The sequence below is a fragment of the Nyctibius grandis genome, chromosome 5 (assembly GCF_013368605.1).
Source record: "Nyctibius grandis isolate bNycGra1 chromosome 5, bNycGra1.pri, whole genome shotgun sequence".
Classification (NCBI taxonomy): domain Eukaryota; kingdom Metazoa; phylum Chordata; class Aves; order Nyctibiiformes; family Nyctibiidae; genus Nyctibius; species Nyctibius grandis.
In genome coordinates, this window is record NC_090662.1 from 82,891,700 (window position 1) to 82,918,673 (window position 26,974).

The 26,974-nt window shown below is 41.2% G+C and overlaps 1 protein-coding gene across 1 annotated transcript in view; it reads left to right on the forward strand.

Annotated features, from left to right (window-relative positions):
• SCUBE1 (signal peptide, CUB domain and EGF like domain containing 1) overlaps positions 1-26,974 on the forward strand; it is a 220,210-nt gene that overhangs the window by 173,099 nt on the left and 20,137 nt on the right. The window contains exons 10-13 of the mRNA XM_068401065.1: positions 16,375-16,491; positions 21,481-21,603; positions 23,764-23,883; positions 25,515-25,607. Coding sequence (XP_068257166.1) covers positions 16,375-16,491; positions 21,481-21,603; positions 23,764-23,883; positions 25,515-25,607 — 453 coding nt within the window. The remainder of the gene's footprint in view (positions 1-16,374; positions 16,492-21,480; positions 21,604-23,763; positions 23,884-25,514; positions 25,608-26,974) is intronic.

Here is a 26,974-nt window from a genome sequence, read left to right on the forward strand (position 1 = left end):
GCATGGGTAGAGGTCAGGGCTGGAGCATCTGTCTCTCTCTATCTTTCATTGCATTGTGAAAGCAGAGAACAGGGAGAATCCCATGTCCTATGTCCCAGGTTTAAAATCCTGAGGAAATTCCTTGGAATAGCAGGACAGGGGAATTTTATGTCATGATTCTCTAAACTATCTTTTTACCTTACTGCTACTCCCCCAACTCTTCTCGCACTGACATATAGCTGAGTATACCCTAGTGCTGTCCCAGGGCAGTGAGCTGTGAGAAATGTTAAATGGGCACAGCTGCACCATGCAGCAGTAAAGAGACTGATTAAACCCTTCAGCTAATCTGTATCAGTGCTAGAACTGATGTTTCATATAAGTTAGTTTAAAAGACAACAGGTGAGGCCCGGACCCCTCAGATTCAATGCATTGACATTACGGTTTGGCCAGCTTTCCAGTGAAAAATATTGGAAAGTTTTATTGTTGGCCCACCTCCTTTCCTTTTCTCCCTCATTAAATAAATAAAAGAAGCAAATGTTCAATAAAAGTAACATTATTTAGCCTTCCCCTTCTTTCTGGAGTGATGATAACATACATCTTCACAGCCAGGTGAGACGGTATAAAGAGGACACCAGCAGGAATTTTACTGCTTGGTGTGGGGTTTTTTCTTAATATTTAAAATACATTCTTACCTGAACCCACACAAAGCTCTCACTGAGGTTGTTACCCTCATGGTCAGGACTGAACTGTAGCGGGTAGAGAGTGGTAGGGAGGGAGGAGTGGAGCTCCCAGAGAGCATTTGCTGTCTGGGGTGAGGAGCAAGCAGGCTTACAAGTCTCCTTGCTGACTTTTGCCCGAGTTTGCATGGGTGTTTGCTGTAAGTTTGAGGTCTTCAGCAGTCAGAGAAAATATCCAGGGCTTCATTTTGCTCTCACTTATATCAGGGAGAAGGCTGCTGTACTCAGCAGAGTTAGAGTGCTGTCACACTAAGGGAACCTTACTATCTTACACCATTTGAACAGGGTGAGTCAGTGCCAGTGTGGGGGTGATTAATGAGAGAGAGAGGGATGGAGGAAGTCAGGCTATTCCCCTATCAATCAACTCATTTGTGTGATACATATGAAGGAGAGTGATTTTGCCTTGATGCACTCAGACACTCATCCATATCAGATAGGTGTGCTGTAAGATATAAAATACATTGACTTGATATAGGCTGATTTTCAGCCAGTCCAGCTCAGTCTGGTCCAGTATGTTTAATTGTTTGGACACTCAATATATAAACAACAGTGCTGGTTCAGCTGCCAGTGTAGCTCAAGAACCAGTGAGAATCAGTGGTGCACTGGAGGAGTTACTCGGAGCTGCTTGTGGAAATCAGACTAGCTTGCAGAAAGAAATTTCAGGATGATTTCCCTGTCACTGATGATGTTCATTCCCTGTGCAGATTTTCTCTAAGGCATTCTGTGTCACTGAGCCTTACAAAAATGCCTTGCTTATGACAAGCACCACATTGCTTCTAGCATCAGATTAAAAAAATACTCCTCTGGGAGCAACATGTTACACTGTCAATAAAAGGAACACTTCTCAAACCCTTTCTGTTACACATGGTGCTTACTCGTAGTGTCAGTGAGATTGTCAATAGTGGTACAATCTGCCTCTGTGAGAAAAAAAGGGTTGCAAGATCATACCCAGAAACAATAAATGCCCCAGGCATGAAGGAAAAACAGCTCTAGCCAATACAAGTTTGTTTGCCAAGTGATAGTATCTCCTGTGTTGGTTGTAGCAATTAAGTCTGCTGAAATATGAAAACAAATACGTCCCTCCCACCTCCAGTTCTCCTCTCTGTAGCACAGTGTTATCGTAAGTTAAAGGCAAATTTTCTTTGGTTGCTGCTCCTTGGAAGGAATATTAAACCTCACAATCTAGGCTTTAAATCAGTTTCTGATAGGATGAGACCTAATGTGGGGAGGGCAGATGGGAGAGATTATTCCACCTCTATTTTCCCATGAAGCTTCTGACACAGGCTACTGTTGGAAGTAAGGTACTAGAGTAGTTTGGCCTCAGGTCTCATTCGGTATGGTAGGTCTTATATTCCTATGTTAAATATACTGCTATCAAATAGCTTTTTACAGCTGTCTGGCCCCCTCCCCTTGGTGAAGTGTGTGGGAAGCCAAGCAAAACGTTCCATTAGTGTTTAGAAGGAGAATTCGAGATATGTTTTGCAGTTGATGCTGTAGGATTTATGATGTGTATAGTGCAGAAATGATTTTACTGGACTTAAATCATGTTATGTATTAATGAATTACCAGGATATGAGTCAGCCTTGGAATAGTTTGAGCAGGAAGGTAGCATTCTTCTACAAACAATAATCTGTTGATAAATAGTGCAGAAAGCCATAATTCAATAGGAATTGTTTTTAAAGAGAACCAGAGAAAGACTATATGTATATATATTCTCCACTATTGCAGTGGTGCACATTGAGATAATGCCATATTACTGCATTCAATCGTTTAATCACCTTGATTAAGGTCAGATATCCTTTACACTAAGTGCTATACAGAATTGCAATAAAGTGAGAACCCTATCCCAAATGTTCAGAAGAGTTTCATTTTCCTGTGCTAGCATCTACCCTTCTGGGCCTTTTTAAAGTGCCCTGTTTCATTTATTTTGTTCTAGTGATAATAAAACTCTAACCTATTGAAACAAAGGAGTGTGATTTTCTTCCAGTGGCCATGCTATGAACTGCTACTACTTATTTTGATAACTTGGAGATGAGGCCTTAGTTAGGATAGGTGAGATGAAAACAAAAATCTAAGCTCAAGTATTAAGAGGCAGTGGAATGGAGGAGTATATTCTGGGGTTTTGCTAGGTGGAGTTTTTTTGATGCATATTTCCAAAACATTTCTGTTGGTGTTTTCCGAGGGATACCTGCCATTTCTCGACTCCACAGAGGCCAGCCTTTCTGGGCAGAGTTTTGAAACAAGCCTTTGAAGCAGAGTCAGAGAACAGCAATTCTTGTGTATATTCAGTGGCCACTGACTTCAGCAAGAGCTTGAAGTAAGCTGGGAATGCAGAGTCAGGTCCACAGGAGGTGAAGGGAAGTGCTGCATTTGAGCTTTCAGTTGAAAACTGAAACTGTGTTGTTGTACTTGCTCCTTCAGCACCATCAAATAACACTAGACACATTTTCACCCAGACTAGTCTTTTGTTCCTTCAAGAAGTCTCACTAGCAGCTCCTACTAAAGGGTGATGGAGACAAACACCCTTAGCAAAGAGACCTATTTCCTCTTTTCAGAAATACATCTAAAAATTAAATGTATTGCAGGATATTTTGCAGTCTACAACTACCTGAAGGGAGGTTGTAGTGAAGTGGGAGTCGGCCTCTTCTCCCAGGCAACTAGCGATAGGACAAGAGGACACAGCCTCAAGCTTCACCAGGGGAGGTTCAGGTTGGACATTAGGAAGAATTTCTTTTCAGAAAGGGTCATTAGACATTGGAATGGGCTGCCCAGGGAGGTGGTGGAGTCACCATCTCTGGATGTGTTTAAGAAAAGACTGGACATGGCACTTAGTGCCATGGTCTAGTTGACATGGTGTTGTCAGGGCAATGGTTGGACTCGATGATCCCAGAGGTCTCTTCCAACCTGATTGATTCTGTGATTCTGTGATAGAGGGAATATTCGTTGCTTGATACAGAGAGGGTAAAGCCTTTCTTATGTTGCCTCATCAGGCTGTTATGCTGCTCTTCCAGAGTTGCTTTGTAAATAGTGGCATGAGCAGAGTGCAGACTACTAAACATGTTTATGTTTGTAGGAAACAAATAAACCTGCCTGAGGTTTCTTTTAATGCACTTCTACTCTTGATATATGGCTTCTCCTACCCCAAGCGCTTGAAGTAGTAGCACAGTTTATTGCCATAATAGCAGTAGATAACTCAACTTGCCTTTCCTTTGGAAAATGATTGAATTTGGAAAAGGATACATGTTTACTTATAAAATCTTGGCAATGTTTTGATGAAAGTACTTTGTTTTCTCAAAAAAATGTTGAGAAAGTACTGACTTTAATTGCATTTTAGATTGTCCTAGCAAAACAATGGTAAGAGGATAAACATAATAGGAGCCAAAGCCAATTGCCTCCTACTGGGTTCCTCAGATTATAATAGAGGAGCCCGAACACAACAAAGCCCTCATGTAACAGAGACGGCTGGGAGGGGTGAGAAAGAGCTAGGACAGGTAAGCATAGACCCAAGAGCAAGGGTAATATCTGAGAAGTCTACAGACAGTCTACACATTGACACAACTTCAGTTTCCAATTTCAAGATCTTCATCACACAGAAACTTAGCCTTTTGCCTTTCTTGTCTCTCTCTCTTTCACCTCATATTCCAGCAGATTCAGCTGTCAAAGCTTGGAGGCCCTTGTGTTGCCACTAAGTGATTGTGCCCAATTGTCACATGTAGGAATACCCATACAAGCAAGTTGGCTCAAAAGGATCTTTATTTTCATACCATAAATAATTCTGTTTCAAAATCTTGTGTCAAACACAATCTGTACATAATTTGGGAAGCAAACAAAGGGAATGTCAGAGATGCGTTGGGGATGGTGGTTCCCCACATCTGCAGAGCAGTGCATTTGTTAGCATGTGTGTGCTCTTTTCATGTAACAATGAATATGTGATTGCACAGACTGTACCAAAGTGCTTGTACAGGGCACTGAGAAGAGCTGTCGTCCCGAGAGCTATACATCCCGATGCCCACAGTGCTACAACTTTGTTGGTGCTAGCATATGTAACAGATTTGACTTACCACAAATAACCATCGACTGTAGTTGCACTTTCATTCTCCAGGCTAAGCTTTCGGAGGTACAGTTTTAAGACAGGCTCATTTATCACAGCTATGTTGATGTTCCTCTGATTTGCTATCACTGAAAGGCTGGAAATGCATTTAGACTTTCTTTGGCACATGTCCTTTCACCAAGCAGTTCCAGCCCTTCCTGATCCAATAGGGGGTAGATTTTGTAGCTCTTAGGAAAAACTGTGATCTGACAAAGTGACTAGCTCAACTCATTTTGTATTGGTGTTAAAAGTAATAGGTTCTAAAAATGAACAATACTGTTAAACGTACTTATGCTTTTTTTTATACTATTAGCTTTGGTTGTATTTAGAAGATAGCGGTGCTTTACTCAGGTTCACATCCCTATAGTGCATTTTTAAATCTTTTAAAAACCCTTTAGAAGTCCTTTTAAAAATTGTTATTCTCAAGGATAACAATAATGAGAAAAAGTAATATGAGAGCAACTGCCATGAGCTTATGGTGAGGCTAAGTATGACGAGCTTGATAGCGAAAACCACTAATGACTTGAAATCTTCCTTTCCAAATGCCTTTGTAAAACACCCCCCTTGGCTCCCTTCATGTCTGTGACCTTGGGCAGACTTATTAATTTTATACCATTGTGTGTAGTTATTAGTAGTTTTTTTTCATGTTCCATAAGAGATGCAGCAAACTTTCTCACCTGCAAAAATAATTCCTTTATTTTTTAAACTTCTCTATTTGAAAGTATCTACTACAGAGCTGTCTCTGATTGGCAAGTCTCTCTGCAAACCCTCTGGGGAGACTCCACTAGCTGAGGGCTCTGCTCTCTCTGCCCCCTTCCCCTGCTGAGGGTAGATGTGAAACCCTCAAGTTTCTTCTCTTGGAGTACATGAATACTCAATGTGAGGGTGTCCAGGGGGTGTCTGTACAGAGGGGATGTACAGAGGGTGCCACGTGGCCAGATGTGTAGGTACCTTAGAGTGCAGGCTCACAAGAGGTGATCCATCCTCAGCCACAGCACAGATCTGTGGCCTCCCCAGCTCCAGAAGCTCACACACCTTGTGCAGCTGGTCATTAAATTGAACACCAGGTTGACTAAGGTTGTCAAGTGATTTCACAAATGGGGAGAAGCCATGGCAGGGTTGGTTGAAATATGGTCAGAGGCATCAGGGAGCATTAGGCTAGGGAGAGTTCTGGATGTGTTTCCTGATGTGAAGGACAGGGTGAAGTGTCTGCACAGACAAAACAGGCTTAGCTCATTAGATATGAAATATACTGCTGCCTGCCACTCAGAAAGCCTCAGGACCCAGCATCAGTTTTCTCATTCCTCTCTCTGCTAGGACAGCTGACCAAATTCAGAATTGCTGAGCAGTTCATCTCAGCTGAAGAAACGGAGGAAGAGGGAAGCTTGGTTTGGCACTTCCGAGGTTGGGCACCTTTTTCTCCTCAGCAGTCCCATGGGCAAAACCTGCCATGGCTGTTCTCCAGCTCTCCTTGCAGTGCCGAGATTTAGCAAGCGGTTTTGCACAACCATGTTTAAAATATTGGAAGATATTATTATCTGCCAGAAAGGGAATTTATCAGGTAATCCTCTACCATTATTCTGTTTTCTAGTTTGGTTCTGCTTACGAAAAAAAAAGAAGGTAGTGGGGTCCTTCATAATGCTGCAGGGAAAAATGTTGGAAACCTTTTTCTTTGCCCAAAAGCAAAGAAATAATAATGTAATAATAATGGTGGTGATGATGATGTATTTCATTATAGAAATGTAAAAAACCTTGGGCCAAATCCCACCAACTGTAGTCAAAGATACCCCCAAAGACCCCAAAGTTAGCTGCCAATTTTTGCCTGGCTGAAATTGCCAAATTCTGCAGTTTCCTTCCAAAACCATAAATCTTCCCAGCCCCTCAGGCAAAGCTTTTGGTGATCCAAAAGCAAGCAAATAGTTCTGTGGCTGATGAATGAGGCAGAACAAAACCGTACTTGCTGACTGGGAGCAGAATTGGCTCTGCAGCACTGACAGGAAGAGGAATGTATGGTGGTCAGTTGACTTGGCACATGCATTAAGGGGAACACATAGGGAATAGGTATTTACTGCATTAAGATGTTGTTCCGCAGCCCCATTTCTGCAGACTCTGAGGAAGCCCTGAGGGAAGCTTGTGGAAGAGAATGAGCTTGCAGACTCTGTGTGGAAGAAAATTAAATAGGGAATTTTTGCAAGAAACTGAAAAGAGATGGGAAAATTAATTTGTTGGTACGTGAGATCACATAAAACTCCCTTGGAAGAGTTCCTAAAGAATGGATTGTATTTACTCTGGAGAGGGAGCAAACAGTTTAAGGCTACAATTTTATTGTGAAGTCTCATTTTTTACCTGCTTTCCTTCTGTTTTCAAATCCCAGAGATAGCACAGTGGTTCCCAGAAAGTGCAACTGGTCTCTTTTGATAGGGTCTGATAGCAGAGATAAAGAAAACGAGCTGCCATTTACCTTTAAAGACTCTCCCAAATGTACTGTCTTGTTCTTCAGCAGTTCCCCTTGCTAGGTAAACAGTGGGAAACCAGTTGCTCTCATGTTAATGAAGGTGATGAGTTTGCTGGGTTGAGAGTTGTCCCCTTGGTGCATAGCATCAAAGAAGGATCTGACTACTGCAGTTCCTCTGATGACTGAAGGGACCAATGAAAGATTACTGTCTTCTGAACTTAGCTGCTCCAGTGATACGAATTAATAGAGGCAGCCAGCCAGCCCAAGGGAGCTACTTAGTTGGTATCCTGTTTTCTTGTGTGTAACCTCGGACCCAATAAAATAATATGAGAAATGTATCAAGAGGTTCCTGCTGATTCCTAGAAGGATCAGATATGCCTTACACTTACACCCTTATTTGAAGAGAAATTTTTCAGCCTCTACCAAATTTAGCAATTAAAAAAGGATCACACCAATTTGAACTCTAAAAATTAGGCTGATGGAGAAGACTGAGAGATCAGTCCAAGAAAACACCTAGACAATCCTTTCTGGAACAGAGGTGCTTTTGGAGGTTACCAAGCAAAATGCTAGAGGCTGCTTAAGTGCAGGAGATCAGACTAAATGAATATGGTCATCTTGCTGGCATTAAATACATTCATTCTATCAAAATAAACATCTAGTTTGTATCCACACTGCTAGGACTTGGAAGACATCATTCAACTTTGGTTATGTATCACAAGTGTGAGAACACACAGAGAAAGGAGAAATCAGTGGTGCCCAGATATTCCTTAGAGCAAAATAAGAGTACCTAAAATCATCAGACCATAATGATAAACAGAGAGACAACTGTGGCTCTCTAAACTGCACTCACACCAGAGCTATAGAGTGTTGATGCTGCACTTAGTACTGTATAAAGACAGAGAAAGACATGGCCTCTCTTAAGAGTGATCAGCAGTTTGACAGCCTCAAGAACAGAGATATCAGGTTATTGAACTTACTATGGGTACAGGTGGGCTGGGAGGAAGATGAAGACAAGTTGTTTCCAGGATCTCCATATACTGATTAAAAACATACAGGCATAAAAGGATACTGAGGCCGGGAGGCAGAACTAGGTAGATGATAACACGAGTGGTCCTTAGTACAGCTATGGATTGGAAGGGATAGGATTCCCACTCCAGGTGTTGCATACCATGCTGGAATAAGCAAGTGGAAACTGTGGACTAGTTGCATCTTCCAGGGCATTTGGCTGTTTGGCAGAGCATTTCTTGCTTAGCCAGCCTGCACGAGCTGGCAGGTTCAAGGTCCGTGGAGACCCTACTGCTGTGGCAGAAGCTCAGGCTGCCAAGTAGCTTGCAAGGAAGCAGCCACTTCAGTGTGTTGAACCCAGAGTAATGTGTCATAATGACTGAAGTCTGTGTTAAGCCACTGCTGTGGTACAAAGTGTTGCCCTGTGGAGCAGCAAGTACCTTCTGTGGGTTGCAGAGCAGAAGCTAACTTGACGCAAATTCCTCCAGTGGGAATGTGACTGGAGGCATATCTTTATGACCCTGATGCCACTGCAGGTCATCGTTGATTTCCGTGGCTCCCATGTGGACCGAGACATAGACCTGCTTATAGCATTACTGCCTGAATCTGTTGCTAGAGATCAGAGACTGTTTGGTATGAGTGAATCAAGGGTACAATTAAACGCTTTGTCTGATCTGGGGAAACTAGATTAGCTCTAATTTGCTACAAGCAAATTTCTGTTCCTTAACTGAACCATGGCAGCTTGTTTAAGTAATGTATGGAACAGTGGTCTTACCTATGTGAGGGGGTAGGAACCAAAGATTCTGCAGAATTTATCACTGACTCCTACTGTGTGCCTATCCCTGAGTAACAGTCATTTCATTTTGTACTGCTAAATCCTTTAAATACTTCTGTGGGATGCTTACATAATAAGTCACAGGTTTCTAATTGTTTATTGCCCCTGTCTCGAGTATATTTTGCTGTTTTCTTTTGCAGTTTATATACATTTATTTGTTTTACTACCACTTTGCATTCTAAGAACAAATCATCTCTAATAAAAAGCACATTTCCTTGCGAGCAGAATCCATTTCCTTCAGAAGTCTTTCATTCCCTGATTAGCGTGTTACATTTGGTCTTCACTAATCACATAGTTAACTGCGAGCAATAAAGTTCTTAAATAAATAAATGCTCTGGTCCAAGTCAAAGTTAGCCGTAATGGACAGTTTCCCACTTAAATTTCTGAAATACAAGACATGACTGTGCTACTTAGGCACTTACATTCATGTTAAAACTATAGCAATCAATGCCAGATCTGGTTTTTCTGCAGGTCATTAGGATGTTATTAACAAGTAAGTCTCAGCAACAAGTTGACTTGATTGCAAGTCAGTAATGCAGTGGGAAGGCTAAATGGGTGTGGTTTTTCAATTACTTTTAAAGGTTTGGGGTTATGGCCTTTTTTCTTTTTCCCCTTTGTGTTAGCCCACTCCAGAAGCACTCAGTGGGAAGGTAATGAAGTAGAAGGTTTGTATATTACTACATCTCTCCGTGCTTCCTCTTCATTGGTTTTATTATTGTAGACTTTGAAACATAAGGAGAGGTTAGCTATAAGCTATTCCTTCTGGTCGGTGCTGGGTATGTATTAGAGAGTTATGTTCTCAGATGGAGGATTCATTTTTACTAACTGTGAATAGGGGTAAGTCACTGTGGATCACAAAACGTGAGATGTGGTGGAAACCCCATCATATCACTGCTGTAGCAAAATAATATCTTCCCCAATACTGAATTTAAACCAGCATTTGTTGGAGAACATAGCTTGAATCATGACTCCCTATGGTCCAGCAACCACTCAGATTAAGATATGTGGTTTCCCTAATGTCTGTCAAATACTGTTGGAAACCACGCTGGCTAGGCTGTAAGGTGAACAACATTACATGGGTGGTATCGGTTCCCTGCAGAAATCGAAGGAGGAGGGGAAGACAGAAAATAACTTTCAGCCAAAATACATATAAAAAAGCATTAGTGTTTATTTTAAAAACATCATGTAACACTTCTTTAGAGTTTCTATGTATATGTGCTTAATGAATGAGAAAAAGGAAAGACTCTGTTTCTCAGAGGAGCCAATGACTTGGAAACTGAGAAATGTGAACACAAAATGTTCAGACTAGCCTTGAGTTTGACTTGTATGCATGATCAGTTGAGTGGGGTACCTCACACTGAGTGCGCGTTTGGCTTGGGGGTTAAAAATAAACCAAGGGTGTGTGAGACAGATGAAATAAGACTATGTATTGTGGACTTTTGCATTAGGAGAATGGGGCCATGTTAGGAGATAACCCCACTGTACTGAGGGGTGGCTTTGCTGTCCACGATGCGGTGGGACACCTGGGCCATTGCTTCTGACCTGGTGGTCAAACACTACTAATGCATGAATCTGAAAACCACAGATTCCTTGCTGTGTATGTTCTTCACAGCATCCTGGGTGGCAATTATGAGATATATATAAATTTTTGCTGCCATAATGAAGGTATACTTAAGCTAACTGGGAGGATTGGGAGTGTATGGAGGCATGACTGTGCTAGCTCCTCAAAGTATTACTGTAATATTGTGATCATTTTTGGCTGAAGTGATCTATCAGAATTCAAGGTGTTATGAGTCGCTTCTACTGATGAAGGAATTGATAGTAGAGACAGATATTTCATTTTCTTTTTATTTCACTTTCTATTTCTAAGCAAAAAGTATTTATTTTCTATTTTATCTCTATTTGAAATAGCATATGTAAATTTAATGTATGTATTTTGCGTATATGCAGTGATCTAGTATATACTTCATGTCTTACCTCACTGAACACAGACAAATCAAATATAAGATGGGTCCTTTGCTTACAGTGTCCAGAATCATGACAGTCTGCAGTCTGTCCCAAATCCCTGTTATAGCTTTTATTGGTTGTCTTTGAGACCCTCCGCTCTTGTTCTCTGTAACACAATAGCACCATCGAACATCAGCGATCTCCCTCCCATTGCCACCTTTATTTTTGGACCATGTGAAAAATACTTCAAGCAGGATGACCAGACTCTTATTCAAACATCATATGTGGCCTGTGTTTTGGAAGGAGGCTCCAAATTTCATAAATTAACCTAGTTGCTTAATGTATGTCTCAGAGAAAAGCTGTTGTGATGACCATTAGTTTTCTCTAACCAATCTCTTCACTTATTAATACTAACAAACAAAATGATATTACAGGAGAAAGAAAGGGGGAAATCATTACTTTTGCAGTAAATTTTTAATGTGAGATTGGGCAAACTGGGCATTGAATTGTTCAGTTCTATAACCACAATCCCCAAATCACGCGTGTACCTCTGTGCAAGTGAATTTTGCATGTGTACATTCTGTCAGGGAGTCAGAGCAGTTTGTACATCAGTTTGCAGTCCTCAAAACATCTCTAAATCCAGTCCTATTTACCAGCCTCACCTGTATGTGTTTAGTGTTGAGCTGCTTGCTTGCAATGCTCATGCTTTTTGGAAATGTCCTGCATTACACTTTAATTTCTTGATCATTGGTTTCTTTTAGTTACTCTGAAATTTATTTTAGAGAAGAAAGCAATGACAATCAAGAATACAGGGGACTGCATTTGAGGACTGGAAACAGAGTAGAGAAAGGAGCCTTTCACTTCAGAGCTGCTGGTTGGAATCCAGCTCAGTTTCAGACTTGGCAAAAGTCATTCCTGTGTGATGGCTTCTTGGTGCCCTGCACTCTACATCCACAAATGAGTCAGCGTCCACATCACACAAACCACCAGAACGATTAGTGCTACTGTAATTGGGAGTCAACTGGCAGCATCAGTGGAAAGGGCAGGGACTTGAATGAGCACGGAAAGTGAGCTGCTTTCTTCCCTGCTCCCTCAGGTCACCTTTGAGACACCTCTGTGTGAGGAAACTTAGAAGAAATTTGATCTGTGTTAGCTTCTGGAGATAGATGGAAGGCTTTACTTTCCAGTGCTGACGATCTGACACCCACTAACAAACATTATATTCAAGAAAAATAAAGATCGTTGTGTGATCGTTTAATGTGTGAAAGCATGAATTAAAAAAAAAATGCTAAGTATGATTGAAAAATCAACAATAAAATCCACATGCTGACTTGAAATAATAGGAACAGAGCCAAACAAATATTATCAAGCATGACCACTGTGGGCAACAATTGCTTCCCTCAAAAACACAGGGAAATCCTGCTCTTTTATTAAACTATTGAACAATTTTTTCGAGTTGAATCCCTTTAGGTGAAAATAAAAGAGTGCTTCCAGTGTTCAAACATTATCTTTGGAGATGAGAACGTGGATTGATAGAAGAGATGTTGGACTTTATTCAGCCTGAGATGATGCCTGGATGTCATGGAAACAGCGCCTGGAAGGAGACCTCTCAGTAGCACAGGACACCATAAAGAGGGTGCCTTTAGAGAAGGCTGGGACTGCCAGGGTGCATGTGAATCAGTGGTGGAGGTTGGAAGGGATCTCTGGAGGTCGTCTGCTCCAGCCTCTGAACTTGGCGCTTCCACTGGGTCGTCTGCTGTGAAGTAGGGGGGTGCTCATCTTAGCATTTATATGCTGTCATTAGTAATCCTAAAATAACCTGCCTTTGGCAGGAAAGTGATTGCGTACTACCAGAGATGAATTTAGCCCCATAGTTCCTGTAAGCTTCAAACAGCTAGGCTGTGAAGACATCTCTTAATATGCTGAAATGTCACAATCGCATATGCTGATTACAGTGGTGAATGTGATATGAATTTTTGACTAAGTGAAAGTAAAAAGAATGTGTTTGATGTCCAATAAGTGCATTAGCAAATCTGAAATGTTCTGAGACAACTTGGACTATTTGTGAATTCATGCCAAAATCAACTAAGAATAGAATAGGAACTTCAACCTCAAGTTGAAGTTTTCCACTGCAGTTCCTCAAAAACAAAACATTTTGACTTTTCATGTTAAAACAGTTCAAAAACTTCATTTAAATAACTTTAAATTGTTTAAAGAGTGCCTCAGACCCAGAAAGTTCATTTCTCGGTATTTATTTTGGTGTGTGGGAGCGGGGAAATTCAGAGCAACCCAATACAAAATGTATATGTGTTTGTGTACGTGTGTTTGGGGAGGAAGTTAACCACAAAACTGAAGGAGAAATTATTTGCTGTCAGTTCTCTAGCTGTAACCTGCCACATCTCTGCTTTTGTATTTTTGGGCTTCTCTTCAGTAGATACACCAGATTGTCTCCTCTGTGCAAACAGCACTACACAAGATTTAGATGCCTACGTTCATTCCCAGTTGTGTGGTAAGCAGGATTTGAAACCTAGAGCTGTGAAGGTGAAAACCAGGTGTGATTCCCTGCTCCTCAGTCTCTTAGGAGATATACCTGTATCCTGAGGGTGGTGGGAAATAAGCACATCCTTTCAGGGTAAATATGGAGAAGTATTATGCAGCACCACAAAGGTGTGAGGGCCAGCTTCAAAGTTTCTGGTAGCCAGGGGATAACAGCACCCAGAACACAGATTTCAGAGTTGTTTTTTTTTTAAAAAAAAGGTGCAAGAGGATTTCAGCATCCTGTATCACACCACCGGTTTCTTTTAGTGAAGAGTATGTGGTGCATATTTTTCCCTTTTCTATGAGCAGTGCTGAATTCCTCAGGGGACTGGTGATTCTGCAGAAAGCTGGGTCCCTCGGGCAGTGCCTAGCCCTGCCCTCCACAGGCAGGGAGGAGAGGGGGCCAATGGACTTCTTGTTAAGTAAGGAAAAATCTGTGCAGAGGCTTTCCGCGTTCGATCAGCCAAAGCAAGATGTTGAATTCAGCAGAGGCTGAATTTATGAGAACAGCAGCAGGAGGTGGGATGAGGGGTTTAAATGGTGAAAAAAGCTTTTAACAGCCATCTTTGTATTATACTAAAAGTGTTTGTTTCAGCGTCTCTGCCAGCCAGTATAAGCAATATAAGTTTATGAGTAGCTGATATTTGGTGTAATAGAAATGCCTTTGTCCATCGTGAGTGCCTGTTACTTGGCAAGCAGATGACTGGTCATATTATTAGGCAGACTGTTGTTTCCATGGGCAAAGAGGGGTATGCATCCTGCTTAATGCGAGGAAAAACCGGTAAAGGCCTAAGCCATAATACGTAACAACACACAGCAGTATGTGTGAAAGCAATGCATAAACCCCATTGACTAAACTAGTACAGGATAAGATCGCTATTGAGAAATATGAAATTATTTTTGAAAAAGAGCTTTCCATGGTAAGTCAGAGGCCAGAAAATGAAATACTTCTGTAAATTTCCTGCAATACCATACAGCGAACAAAGTTACACATGAATGAAACCATGATGTATGATTTGGCTTCTTATGCATTAAAAATCCTTTAAAACTATAACTGCAGTGTTCGTTCCCAAATGATTTTACTTTATATATTTATTTAGAGAAAAATGAAACAGTTCGCGATTTATGTGTATTCAAAAGCTGCATGTTTCCAAGACTATAAAGGAAACCTTAAAAAGAAATTACTTTCAGAACTCAAATAATGGTATTTTAAAATGCATAGGAAAATGCATTAAAAATGAAATAGATGTAAAAAAGATGAAATCTCAGTTGTCTGTTTCTTTATTACTTAATCGGAACAAGTTATTGTGATGCACACATAAAACCGGATAGCATAGATTTTTGGTCATCGTGTATTTCATTTTATGTTGTGCATTTACCCAAACAGTTGCTTTTCACATTGTGATTTCTCTTTTGTATGAATGTTTTGAAACGCTTAAAATTGGAGAGCGTATAAAATATAGCTGTTTACAACATTCTCAATTTGTGCATAAATTCTCACACAGATTTTGGGTTTGTGTACACATACACAAAATCTTAATTTTATATTTCTTGAAGTTAAATATTTGCATTTACAATAGCATGATGAGACCTAGAATGTTTTATTAAACTTCAAAACTATATAAATAATACTTGAATATAGGAATTGGGTAGCACATCCTTAAGTATTTGTGAATTTTCAGATTTTTTCAAGCACCCACACCTTTCTAAGCATGTAGAATATGAAGGTCCAAGTTATATATAAGCAACTCTAGAAAATGTGCAAGCTATTAAAGGAATACTATTCCATTCATTTATACCTCAGAAATATTAAAGGAATGCAATTTTTGTTGAAATTACCACTCTTAAATAATGCCATTGTATTAATTTCTCTGACCTTTTAACAGAAAAAAATAATCACTGAAGAGGATTCTAGGAAAACCAATTGTCTGAGGATAAAGTTCACTCGAAAGTGCCGTTATTTTGCAAACATTGCTATGTAAAGTACCTTTAATGTAATGGTTTTCAGCACATCCACTCTGTGATGGCTGCTGTCAAATAAACCTTTATGTCACCCTGCTCAGCAAAACCTTTGTACTATCTTTGAAACAATGTGCTGTTAATTGCTTTCTTCATAGGCTGCTGGATGGAAGACACTATGTAAATAAGGGTTTCACAATTAGTGAGCAGTGATAATTAGAGATGCCTGACTTTTTTTAAGGGGAAGAGGTCAAATTTTCTTCAACTAGGTAGAATGTGGACTTTGGACTGAGATTTCCTGTGTCTTAGGTGCAGCCCGTCCATTCCTTACACTGGCTTATTCTCAGGCACTATTTTGCTTATGCCCCTTGTAGCTGTGCAACTGTCTGTACAGTCTTGCGTAGGCAGAGCAGAAGTCTGCGAGAGATTCCCTGTCCTGGTGGGTAAGACGTCAGAGGAGTGATCAGTGAAAGAAGGAATTATTTGGTTCAACCCAAAACTTTTTTCCACTGTGCCATGAACCCCCCAAAACCTTAACACCCCCACAGCCCTGCTGGGAAAATATGATCAGAAGTTAAAGGTTGCCATCTAATGGTGAAGATGTAGTCTTCATGTTTTTTCTTAAATTCTCTTTTCTTACCTTTCTCCATGTACCTGCAAGTTCTTTCTTTATAAGGCATTAGAGCAAAGAGACTGATGTTTTAATCAAATTTTACCTGGAGTGATATCTGCTAGTTTATCAGTAACAAGATTTTGCAACTGAATGTGAAAATCCAGCCGTTCAGTTTAACTGAATTCTAATTTCTTAATGCTTTTTCTATGAATTCAGATATAGATGAATGTTCCTTCGAAAGGACCTGTGATCACACCTGCATCAACTACCCTGGAAGCTTTGAATGTCTCTGCCACAAAGGCTACACCTTGTACGGACTGACGCACTGTGGAGGTTTGGAAACTGAGTTTTGCTTATCTGTTTCCTTGTTTGCTTTGTGAACTGTTTACTGAACCACACATTCTTTTAGCTGAATATTTTAGAACTGAAAAAGATAAACCAATAAAGTTAAAATAAAGCTAAAATGGCGCAAGCTGGGTGTGACTAAAATTTCAGCATCTTAAATTTGCTGAAGCATTCCCAGAAGAACAAAAACAAAAACCAACCTTCTTGCATTTTTTTGATGGTGCTATATAGCAGCCTCAGTATAGATGAGAAGTCTGCAGCTGTGACACTTGCATCCACTGCTGTGTGGATGCAGCCGTTCTTCCACAAACATCACAAAGCAGCCTCCTGGCTGGGGTTCATCTCACTGTACAGGGTAAGCTTCCTTCCAGAGTTTACAAGTGCAGAGTACCAATTGGTACCTCTACAGGAGTGAGGTTAGTCACAATTGTATTTACAGAAGGAAGGCTTCAAATGATGGGCAACAAAAGAGAACAGGAGAAGGATGTCGGTTTTACAAAGTTTACACATTTTGGCTCTGTTGGTATTTGTCCTTACCTGACTGTGACATAAACTGCCTGTGAAACTCATAACAGAAGGCTGTGGGGTACCTTCTTCCCATCTTCTGTGGAGCTACTTCAGCTCTTCAACCTTTTTGGCATAAGTGGAAAGAATTGATGCTGTAATGTTTGGTTATCCAGGAGAGGGGTATTTTTAAGTGCATTGTAGGGCAGTATTACCACAATGACCAAATTAGAGGTTCAACTTCTACTTGATCAAGGCAGGAGAATTTCAGAGCACTCAATTTAAGTCCACTGTTTGCCAGGGGTGTCACAGTAAAAGACTGCCTGCCACCAGCCTGGCTAACACCCCCAGGTATCGCTGTGGTCTCCTGCCTGAACATTTAATAAGTGGGTTAGAATTATGGAATGGTTTGGGATGGAAGGAACCTTAAAGATCATCCAGTTCCAACCCCCCTGCCACAGGCAGGGACACCTTTCCACTAGACCAGGTTGCTCAAAGCCCCATCCAACCTGGCATTGAATACTGCCACGGAGGGGCCATCCACAGCTTCTCTGGGCAACCTGTACCAGTGTCTCACTACCCTCACAGTAAAGAACTTCTTCCTAATATCTAATCTAAATCTACCCTTTTTCAGTTTAAAACCATTCCCCCTCATCCTGTCACTACTTGCCCTTGTAAAAAGCCCCTCTCCCGCTTTCCTGTAGGCCCCCTTCAGGTACTGGAAGGCTGCTATAAAGTCTCCCTGGAGCCTTCTGTTCTCCAGGCTGAACAGCCCCAACTCTCTCAGCCTCTCTTCATAGGAGAGGTGCTTCAGCACTCTGATCATCTTCGTGGCCCTCCTCTGGACTCGCTCCAACAGCTAGGTTTTGATCGTGTTCAGAACACTGGTCAAAGGAGAGCAAAGGGGGTTTTTGAGGGATTTATTAAGTGTATTAGGTCAGAGTGATGCTTTTAACCAATTAAGTCAGCATTACACAAACAAAAGTGAAAAGAGAAAATTATAATAAAACCTGAAAGCCCTGAATCTAAATTACTTGTTAGAAAATACTGACACAAAAGAAACTCTCCATGCTATTTTTAAATGTAAAACTAAATGGTTTTGTTTAGTTAAAAGACGGTTAATAGTTAATTATTTAATTATTCAAATTATTCAAGATACAAACCAAGTAAAGCTTGCATCATACTATAAATAAAGTCCTGACTTTAAACCCACAAAACCCATTTAGGCCAGGTTCTGATCTGAGTCAGACTTAGCCCAGGGAAAGCATGCTAGAGGAATTGCTGAGAACAGTGTTGGCCCCTAACGACTCTTATTTTGTGGAGCAAGCATTGTGGTACATATTAAATGCAACAGTTATCCTCTATGTATTCCTAAGTTAATCGTGCTACAGACTGGAGCCAAAAAGATACTGTTAAAGGCTCATGTTGTTTCCATTCCGCTGTGATTCAGTTTGTGCCATGCAAACTGACGTAACAGAAACAGGTGCCAGCCCCTCACTTGTCCCAGTGCTGAGTTCACCTGATTTCATAGGGTTAATGTGAGACACTGCTAATGATATCACTGCCTGGCTTCTCTTTGGGAGAGGGTGTAGGAGGTGTACATTAGTATCGCTTGTATAGAGCAGGATAGGTAACAAATGAATTCACTGTATAGTAGAGGCAGGCAGGAAGAGAACTAGGAGTGTGTCTAAGGAAAGAGTTTGCAAAAAGACTCCACTTGAGGGCAGTTCTGAAAGCAAAATCAGAGTCTGAAAGTTTTGAGGACCTGTGTGGGGTGTGGAGAGACTGATCTTCAGTTTCACTGTTAATTCCTTAATGACTTTATTTATGTATTAGTTTAGAGAAATCCTCAAAGTTTGGGGTTCAGCCTCCATCTTTAAATAATCTTCAGCCTCAGTTCAGCTTCAGTCTTTTAAATAAGACTGAAGTAGGACCAAAGCTCTTAACTGGAAATACTCAGTGCTGAACTTCGGGCAAAAACATAACCTCATCCAAACCGCCTGTTTTTTTCTATAATGGGCAGATCCAAAATCACAGCTCTGAATCCAGACTTGCCAGGCCTTGAGCTTTGCTGCTCAAGCCTATCATTAGTTTTAGTCAGCCCCTGGAGAGTAAAGTTTACAATGGAACAAATAACTCACCATGGCTGCCATCCATGGGGCACTGAGCAGAAGTCAAAACTAGAGAGAAATAATGAGAACCTTCAAAAAAATTTGGTGTAAGCTCACTTCTTAATAAGCTTTCTCTCCATCTTGCTTCCCCTCTACTAGTAATTAATAAACCATGTGGCAATGTCCTTGTTCTGGGCCTTCCATGCTGAGGGGAAACCTTTGTTGTTCTCTCTGGGATCCTTTTCATGACATCTCTTGTAATAAAAATCATGTATCGTAAGGGGCTCTTTTAGAAGGACAATGCTAATGCTTACACCACGTGTTTATGTAAAGCCCTACCTGCAGTATATATTGGCTCGTTAAATGACCTTAGGAAAGTCAGTAGAATCTGCAGGACTATTCAATGCCTTTGGGAATTTGGCTCCTTCTTCAGGAGCTTGATTCTGGGCTGAGGTACTTGACGGCAAGAGCTCATGTTTGAACAGTTCAGCCAGAGCTTAGTGGCAGGAGCACCGTGGATTAAGTGAGTGTTTTGAAGTACGGGTTAGCAAGCAGATCCCACTGTTGCACTCATCAGAAGCCTGGCTACTACGTACAAAATTTCCCAGAAAAGGTTTTTTCTGGAACTCTCTCTCCCTCGTCGGTTTTTGGAACTGCTGACCCAAGACCTTCAGGAGTCCTGACTCTGACTCAAAAATCATAACGTTTTCTAGAAACACGTCTGATGTATTAGGGTGTCTGTCTTGGTTTCTTTTATGCATGTACTCCACGTTTTTCTAGATTTTTGCTTAGCCACACAGGCATCAGAAAAAGAAAGCCATTTCTGGATTCCAGCAGCTGCCCCAGTAAATACTCTCATGTTCCCATCAAGTGCCCCAAGATGCCAGAGTTTGACTTGGCTAATATGTATAGGCCTGCATTTCTTAATCAGTGCAGGGCCTAAGTGTGTGCTTGAGCCCAGTCCCTCATCAGACCCTCCTTCTACCTGTACCACACCTTCAGACGGGGACACTGAGCTCCAAAACTGGTGCCTGGGGAGAACTGGCTTGAACTCAGACTGTGTTCCTACAAACCGTATGGATTCACACAGTGCCAAGCACACGGCAGTCGGAGCTCAAACCTGTGCTCAGGCATGGTTTGGAAAGGCAGTTAGACACTCAGTCTGTGAGCCTTTATGGCCAGACCTCCCTTAGAAACACATTAAGTGATAGTTTTCCTTCTAGAGTTACATTTTGAGGCCCATCATTAGGCCAGAGTATTAGCAGGTCAGTATATCTTGCGTTGATTTGGTGCTATTCTAGCTCATTTGAGCATATGTCAAATGGCACAACCTATGTGCCTTGTAAAAGTCTATTACAGTAACGCTACTGTTTTAGCAAGCAGGTAGGTTGCTGCGTCCAAAGGGCAGAAACCAGTTGTTGAGGTTACTGCAGTGCCTAAACTAACGGGGCTGTGGTTCATAACAAGGGCTTTTAGGTTATGGCTGTACCAGTTAAAGAGTCTGGAGCAGCCATGCGCAACTGATGGTTCACTAGTGCCATATGACAATTGTGGCCTGTGCCATCTAGCGTCCCAGATGTGCCTGAGCATGATCCAGAGGTGCGCACATGGCAGCACAACTCCTGTTGAGCACGATGGACAAACGTCCTTTCTGGTGGTGGGAGGAGAGGAGAGATCGGCCATGTCAGCACAAGCATATCAACGCTGATTGCATAAACTAAAAAGGTTATACCTCATATTGACTAAATACTTTTCTAATGTATCTAAAGTTGAAAGATATTATGTGGAATATCGGTGATAACATATCCAGTAATTGCTTTGCCTTCTTGCAAGCTTTTACCTTTCATTTTTATTTGAGGAGTAGAAGACCAAACAAACTACACTTCAGCTACTATATAGCTTCCCCCTTCATCTGAATCATTTCTAAAAGCAAACTCTGTGAATCACTATGGAGAATTTATCTCCCTGTTATGCAAAAGTGATCTAATCTCACAGAAGTTTATGCCTTTGACATTTTTCCATGTAATGCAATATACATTATTGTCCAGATGCTGCAGAGACTTTTGAGCATGTTTTGTATCTTGTGAGTACTTCCAAGGATTTCATTGTAACTAGTCCTGGCAAGTAAATTGTATCATATGCATAAGTCTGTGAAAAAGTAGGAGCTATACATGTGTCTAAGGACAAATACATACAATATGCACTAAAATTGTTTGATATGAGTATTGCCTGCATTTATACATATTTATATAGACTTAAATATAAGAGATATAAAAACATACCTTATGTGCCTAGTATCTTAATGCACAGTGTATATGTGTACCTGTAGTTAATACTCTTCTCAACTTTAATTACATTTCAGATATTGATGAATGCAGCATCAGCAATGGTAGCTGCGACTATGGGTGCCTTAATACAATGGGGAGCTATGAGTGTGTCTGTCCACCTGGAAAGAAACTGCACTGGAATAAAAAGGACTGCGTTGGTAAGTGTGGGAGACTGACTCAGAGGTGACTGTGGTGATGCTCCTGTTCTCCAGGAGGGTGGAAAAGCCCGTGGTTTTGTCTGAGGGATACTGCATTTTCACAATAGAGATCCCCAAATTCATTTTATAAACTCAGATAAAACCTGATCCTATGGGGGTCCATAGGCTAGGATATAACTGCAGGTGGATTAGAGAATCGGCAATATGCTGGATTTTGTTTCTGCTGAATTATTTTTTTTTAATTTTACAATTCCATTCACACAAATCTAAGTCTTATTATTTTATGGTTTATTTATGTATTATATATTTATATATATATTATTTATAGTTTTGTCTTTTATTTGTCCTTTGACCCTCTCTATGACCTCAGCTATAATTCTATTTCCCTCTAAGGCTAATTTAGGTATCTGGGTTAATATCTACATTCACAGCACCATACCCCAATTTTTCAAGTTATCTCCAAAGGTGTGCTGCTTAATATGAAGTACTGACACTAGCCATGTCAGAAGTCTTAACTGTAATGAGCAGAAATCCTGAGATCACTAAAATTATGGCACTTACTGTTAGTGCCACTTACTTTGTGGCAGATCTGAATTTTTGTATCCTTTAAGTAGATGACTTCTTTTTTCTGGGGTCTCATTTGAAGCACAGCAAATCTTGGCCATGGCAAAGTATTTTCTGGGAGATTTTAATTCTGTTTTCATGTTTTTAATGGGAATGGCATTTAATGGGAAAGACCTTAGGTCTTTCATAGTCAAATTTAGGTTGTGGGGATTTTGTTTGTGGGTTGGTTTTTTTTAACCACAAATAACTTCTCATAAATGCATTTGGGGCTGATGCCTAACACCTAACTGGGAGCATGACAGAACAAGAAAGGGGGGGACCTTACTTCAGGAAATCTCTGCACATATTGAGGGAAGGCACTATAGTCTGCAGTAGAGAACATTGCACTGGCCTCTTGCATGATCACGCAATTGTGGCATTTTTTCACTTACATGGATAAAGCAGTATGGAAAGCACTTTGTAACCAAGGTGGGGCGGTGTGAGGGGGTGAGTATCTCAAGTTAGGTTTCAGCCTTTGCCACAGACTTTCTTCTTAACCACAATTAAGTACCTCATTTTTCCCTCTTACCTTTATATATATTACCTGCTATATAGAGAAGTAAGAACTATAGGAGTAAGAAATGGTTAACTCTGGGTTTTTTTTAGTTATCTACTAGGTCTCTCTTGCAATGTACCAGTTAGTCCTCTGGAAAGGAGTTTGTAAGTTAACAGCAGGGACTAAAATTTTTGGAGGTCTGATATATAGTTAGATCACGGAAGTTTTGTGCTATATTCCCTCTCAGCCTACTAAGAATGCTGTTCCCATGGTAAGAGGCTGTATTGAAAATATTGTCCTCGTTGTAAATTTCTCTTCATTATTTGTAATACTCAGTTGGAAGATGGAAAATAGAACACCCTTCTCTGTTGACATTCACTGGTTTATTTGATGAATTTTATGAGGCTTAAAATGAGTGTCATCTCCCTGCTGACCACCTGCCTTTATGTGGTGGGACTATCCATCTCCATCCCAGCATGTCCTGCCTCACCTCTGTCTAGCTGGGAAGTTTCCTACTTCCAGAAGCTTGAGCATGGAGCTGAAATTAAAAAGTCTGTAAGAGCTGGAGTGAGCAGTGGAAAATACCATTTTAGCCATCATCTAAATAAACACATCTTTGCGAGGGTGACTCCTGTGCGTGGTGTGGTAGTTGGCCTGTTAAACCAGAGAGCTCTGCCTCCAAAAGGGGGGATAGGACATCTCAGGTCATTAGTATTACCTGTTGTTTCTGTGATCAAGTTGTGCACACTGAATTGTGCTCATAATTAGAGAGACAGCTGCCTTTCAGAGTGCAGATCTGGAACCAGAACAGTCCCAAAGTAAAGGACAGGAGGGAAAGACCCATCTAGAGTTTAGGTCTAAAATATGAAGGAGTTTCATTTTCAAGTTCAAGCTCAAGATCCAGACACTCTCCTCCTAATATGTTCTTATTTCAGAAATGCTTGGGCCTGTGAATTTGCTTTGTTGCTACTTCTACCTTTCCTCACTGCTATATGCAAGTGGATGCACAGGGGGCAGTGTTTGATTTTTTTTTCCATTTCTCTTTTTTTTTTTCTCCTCAGAGATGGTGAAATGTCTTCCGAATGCCAAACCAGCTCCCAAGGCTCAGCTAGTGTGTAGTAAGACAGGAGGCATAGAGAGCTGCTTCCTGTCATGCCCGTCCAATACTCTCTTCGTTCCAGGTTCGTACAAAGTATTTGTCCTCCTAAGTTTAGAATGTGACTTCAGTATTTTTCTCTGCTGATGTATTCAAGATTCTTGCATTGTTTTTGTTATGGGCAACTGTAAATGAGCAAAAACATAATTACAAATTAAACTGGACCAGACATGCACATCACTAGATACAAGAAGAGCGGATTGTCAGTTATGTTAGAGGTTTGGCCCTTCGTCGTTTGATTTGAGGTGTCATTTGGGGGGGAGGGGTGGAAATTCTAACAAAAACCTGAGAGATACACCTACTTTAACCAGGATGGTGGAAAAGAAAAATTTTAATATATTGAATTGTTATGTCAAAAGTGGGGGGAAAAATGAACAGTTGATTTCAGTGAATTCCTGCTAATTTTTAGTAACATGTTTTTCAATATGAGTAGAGTCCCCTGTGCACGTGCAGGCATCAGCTTAAAATGATGGACTCTGCATCACGGCCTGAAATACCCTGTAACTGTGTGACTGAGCAGGAGCAGAAACGACTCCCAAAGTGGAGGGTTCCCCTGAGACAAACTCAGCTTAGCGAGCACACTGTGAGGCCGGGGCAGGAGAGGAGGAGTGGGACATGCTGGGCAATTTAATGCTGCGGCTGCTACAGCACATGATCGAGCTCCCACAGCAGCCAGCGTAGCATAAAACTTCCATCAGCTGAGCCAGTGGAGCAAAGGATGACATAGCAACAGCTTTAAACCTGTCTTACTGCCTCGTACAAAATGGATCCAACTAAATCTGTCTCAGGAGGCTGTATGGGAAAAACATCTCTCTATATTAGTTGCTGGCAATTGCTGGTTTTTAATACATTTTGTTGATAATAGTTCACCTGAGTGTTATTTATAGAAACTCAGTCATTGTCGTTTGTAGAAACTCAGCCATCTCATCTTCCCCCCACCTTTTTTTTAATCATTTGCTACAGGTAATTTTCATCTACACAGTTTTGCAGGGCAGGTGGGGCAGGGGTTTGCTATTACTTTTTCGTATACGCTCTGGTTCTGACACAGGATTATTTTCCACAAGAGTGTCTACTTTTCATGTTAGTCCTGGCATTATATGCAGTAGAGCTGTTCACACTTTATTTTCAGTTTAGCAGAGATTACTGGCACCATGCATTTATCTAATTTGTATGCACCAATGCACAGTTTTATCTGTGCAGTATGTAAACCCTGTTACGGTTCTAAGTATGTTATTTTTTTGTTTCTGCCAATAAGTTCTGCCAGAGTCTGAAGCTAAAATTATTACTAAAGTACGTGGTTTATTTTTTAAATTATAGAGATGATCAAAGCACAAGGACTCTGCCACAGACAAGCACAAAATATTTTATACCTGTGCACCATGGAATTATTTACAGCAAACCTCCTGCCGAATTGTTTATAAAATATAACATTTCAGTGCTGGAAGAAACAAAACTTGTAGTCAACACTGTGAAGCAGTAGCCTTTGGTAAACTATTTCAGCCATTAAAATCCAAGTTCAGCACTTAAGATGTCTCCTTATTTAGCAGTATAAATAAGTTTGTTCAAGCATCGAGCATTAATGCTGGGGGTGACGAGGGGAGCAGATGTTTTGTGAGGCTGTTGCCACATGTGCTGACTCTGCGTTCTGCCCCGCAGATTCGGAGAACAGCTACACGTTGAGCTGTGGCGTTCCTGTCCAGCAAGGCAAGGCTCAGCAGAAACGCAACGTGACCCTGCCCAGCTGCGCAGGTAGGTGCTCACCTGCTCGCCCAGGCCTTGGCATCTAGGAGGTACGTGATGAGGTCCCCCAGACCATTTGGGAGTTACAAGACATACAGCTCTCAAGTTACACAAGGCCAGAATTAAGGTAGCCTGTATTTCATCATGGGCACACTTGCTTTTCTGCAGCCTCTCCTTGAGGGCTGGAGTGTGCTTAGCTGCCCTCTAGTGTGGCGTTGTGTTGGTAGGTCACTATAGGAGCAGTGGAGGTTTGAGATATATTCAATAAGGACAAATATTTACAATACTTTACTTTCCATAGTCCAGCAAGGCAATAGTGAGCATATAAAAATGGCATTTCTTCCCAGACTTGGAAGTGAGACAGAGGGGCCCATCAGTAGCACAAAAGCAGAAGGCTACGGTGGGTCCCAGCCCTCATCTGCAAAGTCCTTCCCTAGGAGCACAGATCCTCCTACTGGGGATTCCCAATAAAAAGATTATGAGACTCTTAGGAGCACATACTGTGTTTCATTCATCTTGTTCTCAGAAATGGCTGGATTATTTTTGCAGAGACATTTCAAAATGTGTCCTAAAGCTGATAGCATAAAAAAAAGCTCAGCTCAAAATGGCTGAAGTCCAGCAAAATTAGAAGCAGCTGAAACAGCATCCAGCAGTGGGAAGTGTCAGCCCACTTTACGTATCATTACCTGCTGCACTTCTCTCCAATTTGACGGTTCTCTAACCACATATTTCTTATATATGTAGAATGCGTTAGGAGGTACGATGCTGTGCAGTGAGGTAACATGGCAGCAGATGTGGCTGCCTGTGGCACAGGGGTAGGTCCTGGTTGGGCAAGGCCCTCCCAAAGAAAGAGGGACCCACGTTGTGGCATTTACCTGTGACCACCCTCCACCTGCTCCAGGTCCCATGGGTAGCCCGCAGCGGCTGGCAGGTGATGGCCCAGGCTCAGCCTTTTCCACCATGGACTCTGTGAGGAAGTCAGCCAGCAGCTACATTTTCTAAGCAGTGCATGGCTGTATAACAGCCTTTAAAGTCATGAGGCATAACTGGCTTGGATGTAAAGCTGAAGAATAAAGCTTGCAAGCCATAGACCACAGTCAAATAAAGATGTTTCCTTTGGGTGGTTTTCAACTGCCAACAACGTAGCTCCACTAAATTAATCTTATTCCTGGTTGGCATTAGCAAAAGCAGAACTACAGCCAAATAATATGGGAAGTCACAGACAGAGAGTCAAGAAAAAAAAGGTAGGCATTAACCTTTTTCATAGTAAGAGACAAATTCACCCAAATTCCACCAAGATGTGCAGGCGTGCTGGAAGGGAAGTGTATGTGCAGAACATGTGCAATACTAGCAAATTCATTGATCTTTGTGTGCTC